The sequence below is a fragment of the Manacus vitellinus genome, unplaced genomic scaffold (genome assembly GCF_001715985.3).
Source record: "Manacus vitellinus isolate BGI_N305 unplaced genomic scaffold, ASM171598v3 scaffold_32_pilon, whole genome shotgun sequence".
In the NCBI taxonomy this organism is placed as follows: domain Eukaryota; kingdom Metazoa; phylum Chordata; class Aves; order Passeriformes; family Pipridae; genus Manacus; species Manacus vitellinus.
In genome coordinates this window covers 8569508-8575458 of record NW_021940460.1, presented here as the reverse complement: position 1 = coordinate 8575458, position 5951 = coordinate 8569508, and the positions used below count along the sequence as shown (strand labels likewise).

At 49.2% G+C, this 5951-nt stretch overlaps 1 protein-coding gene across 1 annotated transcript in view; it reads right to left on the bottom strand.

Annotated features, from left to right (window-relative positions):
- Positions 1–2145: 2145 nt before the first annotated feature.
- PPM1E (protein phosphatase, Mg2+/Mn2+ dependent 1E) overlaps positions 2146–5951 on the bottom strand; it is a 63472-nt gene continuing 59666 nt past the window's right edge. Inside the window, exon 7 of the mRNA XM_029961299.1 lies at positions 2146–5851. Coding sequence (XP_029817159.1) covers positions 4782–5851 — 1070 coding nt within the window. The 3' untranslated portion in view covers positions 2146–4781. The remainder of the gene's footprint in view (positions 5852–5951) is intronic.

The window sequence follows — 5951 nt, the reverse complement described above, 5'->3', positions numbered from 1 at the left end:
GGTGGAGTTCTGGATGTTTGAGTGAGGTGGTGGGGGCTGTCAGGGTCCGAGCACAGGCCTGCACAGCCCCTTTGGCTGCTCACGGGAGGAACTTCTCCCTGTCATCCACCTGTCACTTTTTTCTTTAATTATTCAATGAAAAGCACTTAAACCCCTCTGGGATTCTTGAGGCTGTGTTTGTAAAAGCCAGACCAAATGCTTAAATCTTGATTCAGATAGGCAGCGAGGAGGATGCACAGTTTTTATCCAGCTGGGTTTGTGTTTCTCAGCTGCAGAGGGAGCACAGCCTGTTCCAGGGCCAGGCCCCTCTCTGTGGTGGTTGTGGGGGCTCAGGGTGTGCAGGGCTGTGGGTGCATCACTGCCCTCAGCTCAACCGGTGTCCTCACAGAGCTCTGCCTCTCCAGCACTTGCACAGGGTTTGCTTTTGCTGAGAGGCCCAACTGAAGGAACTGAGTGATCAGGCACAGGGGTTGTGTCCTGCCTTTGAGGGGCCAGAGAGGAGCTGGTGATTTGCTCACCTTATGGAGAACTTACTTTTGGAGCTGGTTTGTAAAAAAGAGGTGGGGAAAGGGGCTTGGGAGATTTATTTATCTACTTGGACTGTGCCACCACAGCCTTTTGGGCTGTGAAACAGCAGAGCTGGGCTGTGATGGGCCCTGGGCAACCCCATGGAGTCAGAGCTCAACAGAGCCAGCTCCTGTTAGATATCAAAGGAAGCCCCCTTTGACCACAGTGAACACAGTGTGGCTGCTGTCTTTGTTAGCTCTTAAATAACCAGACTGCCTGAAGTGTGGTTTAAATTACTGTTTTATTAAGATATTGGTAAAACAGTTTTTCCTGTATAAACAGCTTTCATAAATAAAATATGGATGACTAATACATGGTTATAACTGAACTCGCGGGTGAACTGTAGAACAAGGTTGCAAATGGAAAAGTCCCAACACTGGTACATGATTAGCTTTAATTTATTCACTTCATAAAGAACATGTCTCATGAACAAGGTACTACAGAAAGGTCAACAGGAGCACCCAGGAGCTGACACCACGCCTGGCTGGCCACGAGCAGCAGCACTGGGGGTGAGCTCAGCCACTTCCCCTGTTCTTGTCCAGAGGTGTCTTCTAGAGGGAAGGAGAGGAAAAACCGGACACAAGGCGAGTGCGACTTACAGGAGTTGTAGGAGACCCTGCCCAGGAGTTGTGGGAGGCCCTGACAGGTGGGGTTGTTTCTCTTTAGCTCTAATGCTGGCAGGAGCCGTCGCTGAGTCGCGAGGGCTGGAGGAGGGTACGGCCATCGGAGCCAGAGGTCGCCTTAATGCTTCGTTATTTATTGCACATGATACAAGGGTAGAGAGTTTTTGTTCCTGTTGCAGAGAGGGTGTGGATTAAAGAAAGATTGCCCTAAATTACAGCCATGAACGAAGCTGCAGTATCCCCTTGGATGGCTTTGTTTGCATGACTGGTGGAGTAAACTGTGCTAAAACAGCCCCTAATTTAGACCAATCTTTCTCCTTTTGCTTTCCCGCAGAGCTTTGCCGGGGTCGGGAGGATTCAGGGAGGAGACAGTGGACCTGAACTACAGCAGCCATGTCTATACACAAACTCCTCGTGCCTCATCTGCCCATGGGACAACGGTCTCACCGACACACAGTGTTCCAAAAACAGGCGGAGTTTCTACGATGATGCACCACCATAAACGTGGCATAAGGTAAAGTCTGCTTTGACATTGTCCTTCAGCGTCACGACGCGACCCAACTCAGGTACGGGATGGTTTGAACTCGCAAGGACAATGGATGGCACTTCTAGGTAAAGAAAAGTTATATATACATGTGTTTCCACCCACCTTTAGTGCAAATCGAATGGGTTAACAGCTCCCTGCTCTGGTGCTATTCTGCTCTCCGCACCGCACACATTCCTCAGAGTTGCACATGGAAAAGTACACAGGAAACTGCCGGGATCGCGGGAATCCCGCCAGTCCTCACAGTGAAGAGCTTACGAGCGAGGTTGGAGCGGCTTCAGACAGAACCAGCCTGGAGCCCCTTCCTCAAAACCAACACAGACTGAAACACAAAAAAAAATAAAGTCACGTTTTCGCTGCTCCCTCCTGGTTCTGCCACCACGGTGACCACGCCAACCGGAACGGATGGGGTCGTGTTAACGCGGGAAAGGGATACTTCAGCTCTTTATTGGAAAGATTCGTTATACAAATTTCACCACCACTAAAGATACACGATAAAAATACAAAACACAGGTCACAGACTGAATCTCAGTATCAACAGTTAATAAATACAATGAGATACTTCTCTATTAGCCTAAGGTTTTACACTGTCACCAGATAGACAATCAAAGTACGAGATACAGAACACTTAGATACTGTTAGAGAGGGATTATTGCTTACGTCAGCAAGCAGCAAATAAGGGCACAGGAGTTTGAACTGAAGAGAACTACTTCCTATCACCAGTGGCATTAAGAGAAAACACTGCATTTCACAAGCACTGCTTTTTGTCTAGTTGTAGAATCAAGAGCAGCATAATCAGACCAATAACCACTACTTTTAATATTATAGAACTTTAAAGGACTTACCTTACAAATGGTTCCTATCTACTCTATAAATATGCAGTTAGTGAAGAAATGAACACTTGCTCTATCTATACAATGGTTTTACCTGACCACACTGGAACTACGATGGTGGATTGTTTTCTCCTAGCAGGATAAATGGGATGAGTCGCAGAATTCTCATTTATGAATCCACACCTAAAAAGCTAAATCCTTCCCAAAACAGCACACATGCAGTCCAGTGCTCTTCAACTGCTCCTGCAGACTGGGAAGAAGTTTTATCATCCATAATGGGTTTTCACTCTTAAGTTACTCACACAAAGAATTGCACTTACACCACCTTTCTCTCCGGAACACGACAGTCAGCTAAAGATGGACTTCCAACGAGCCATTATTACTGTGAATAATTTAAAACAAAGGCACCACAGAGATGCCCCAGAGTTGCATATTTTACCATTTCATGGTTTCTCAAATTTCCTCGGTAAATCTGACTTGGAACATGAGCTGCAGCTGAAGAGAACATCGACAACAGCTAAGGCGGAATAAGATGACAGATAAGAGCCAATGATCCCGTAAGATTAAAACAAAGTCTGAAAAAGATCAAAGGAATCTGAAGCCACACTCCAACTCCTGGTTGCTCACAAAGCCTTTTGCTGTTCATCAGATTGCTTTTAAAATAGTGCATCGAAGATAGAAGCAGCGGAAATTGGCAGAATTCAAGCCTTGCCATCTCGTCGTGTTGAATAATCTCCTGACTACTTAATATTAAAATACTTTGCAAATTCTAGCTAAACACTAATACTGCTATTGTTACTGCTAAAGTGATATGAATGGTACACTAAGTGCCTATGAAGACTGACTTTATTCATACTCCTCCAAATGTCTTACTGTGACAAAGGACAGTAACAGGATCTGGGCTTAGTGGAGCTGATGGGAATCGGCTGCTTATTTACGTCCCAACTAACGGCTCCCTGAGGGTGGAACGTCCCCTGGGGAGCGGGGAGGGGCTGGTGGCCCCTGCCAAACCGGGGCAGCTGACATTCCTCACTTGCCCCCCTGGACCCAGGGGGACCCAGAGCAGTGAATTCCACCCAAGGACAGCCCCTGCTCATCCGCATCCTCGGCATTTCCACGCGCTCTGGATCGCTCCGGCAGCCCGGCATCCGTTCCTACACACCCTGACAACACCCCACGGCAACCCTGGTGCTGCACCCACCATCCTTCATGCTGAAATCTGATGTTAAAGGATGCCTCTGCCATCTAGAAATCATTAATGAAACCAAACAGCTCATCCAGTTGATCTCCGGTGCGACAGGCGGAGGGACAGGGGGTTGTCCTGAACTTCTCCACGGATTTGTTCTTTTAAGACCTGAGATGAAGTTAGGGTGGGAAGAGGTTGGCTCAAAGCATTAAGCACAATCATGTTCAACTGAGAACAGTTTCCTAAACTGAGAAACAAGAAAAATGCCACTAAAAGCACCAGAAAGGTACGAAATTCCCTACACTGCACCTCCAGCCACAGGAAAACAGGATTTTTTTTTAAACTACAAGAAAAGTTTTCTTCATATTCCGCATTTTATGTTACATGGAAAAAAAAAAGGTAAATTATGAGTCTGTACCTCGACAGGAGTCTGAGACCAGAGCAGCAGGAGCTTAGTGTGTCCATTCCTAAGGTACCTGGTAAACCCTGTATGGCTTTTAGTCATCTACCTGCAAAAGTGGATGTGATTCCTAATTCACCTTAACGCTCACCTGGAACAAACAGAAAGCAGAACACAAGAAACCCCCCCCACACCTCGACTCTACGGAAACTTCCCCCCGCTCTAGAAAAATTTGGCAGTTCTGAACCAGACCGTGCTGTAAGTATTGCTGCACAGACATTCCTCAGGCAGGTGCAGCCTTCTGCGTGTCTAAGGACTGTGCCCTGACGGAGTCTGTCCACGTGAAGCGGCTGTTTGGCTTTCCCTGGTGGATGTGGCTGGACACTCGTGTGTGCGGGTGGTCGGGCGGCTGCGGAATTGCTCAGGGTGTCACCACCAGCAAACTTTATTGAGATTTGAGACAACTACATTTGTTAATTCCTAGGTCTATTTACACAGGGTTTGGAGCTTTGCAGGGGACTGGAGTACAGTTCGGAAATGCCCACCTCTTTTCGCTCTCTGATGATGCCAGTTTTTATTTTGGGAATGTCTACTTTGGGAGTCTGACAGGGGGAACACGAGGGGGTGGTTACATTTTACAGCATTGATGGAGGGGTGGGTCTGGTATACAATTACTTTGTCTTCGCATCAAAAACATGCTCTCGCTGTAAGTGTTACGACTGAGCAGCCTCTGCCAGGGGGAGGGTCGGGCCGACGCCCTCCTGCTCCTGCGGCCCCGGAAAGGGAAGGACAGGGTGGATCCTTCTAGGTGGGAAGGCTCCTGAGCCCAGAGCAGGGTGTGAAACTTTGGTGTGAGCCTGGCTGCTCGTCGCCTCTTCCCGCCGCAGAGCCGGACGTGGAGGAACGCGGCTCGTTTTCCCAAGGATTCCAACAGTTCATCTTCCAGCCCAGAGAAGATGGGGGACAACCCCTTCACCCTGTAGATGCCCTGCCCTGCAGCACCCGAGCTCAGGGGAGCGTCGTGCTCCCCAGGGTGGCTCTGCCCGCAGACCGAGGCCGTGGCGCGCTCTGGGGATTCGCCCTTCGCTGGGAAGCTGCTGATCAAATCTGCACTCTTTGGTATTCCAGGACTAAACACTTGGACTGGTGGCAGACATTTGGCACTCTGAGGTGAACTAGTTTCTGTTTTTGTCAGGTCTAAATAGCCTTGATCATCAAGCAGGTTGATGCTGGACCCTATGCTTAAGCTAGTTCTGTCGGTGAAGGAATCCACTCGTCCTTCGTACCCTAAATCTGCCGGTGCTGAGCACTGGTGCTGGGGCCACGGCCGTTTGCAGTCTCCATGGTTCTCCTTGTCTTCCCCGTTGTCTTCCTGCCCCCCTTGGAAAGAGTTCTCTGTCCAGTCCGACTCCTCGCTGACGGTGACGGCCGCGTTCATGTCCCTGAGAAAGACCACGATGACGGTGATGTTGTCGCTGGAACCGGCATCCCGGGCAGACGCCACCAATTTGTGTGCTACCATGCTGCTGTCACCATTGTTCTCCTTGAGGTGGTCAGCCACCACCTTGACTGCCTCGTCGGGGTTCACGGTGTCGTAGAAGCCATCACAGGCCAGAATGAGGTAGTCTTCAGAGCCATCCAGCACCGTGGAGGCAGAGTCTGCATCCCCACAGATATATGGCTTGTGCTCGGCGTCCCCTGAGGAAAAACAACACGTAGACACCACTGTGGGTTTGCAGCCACAGCATCCAGAAGCCCTTTATTAACTCAGCATGGAGCCAGTGACTCTTAGCCCAAG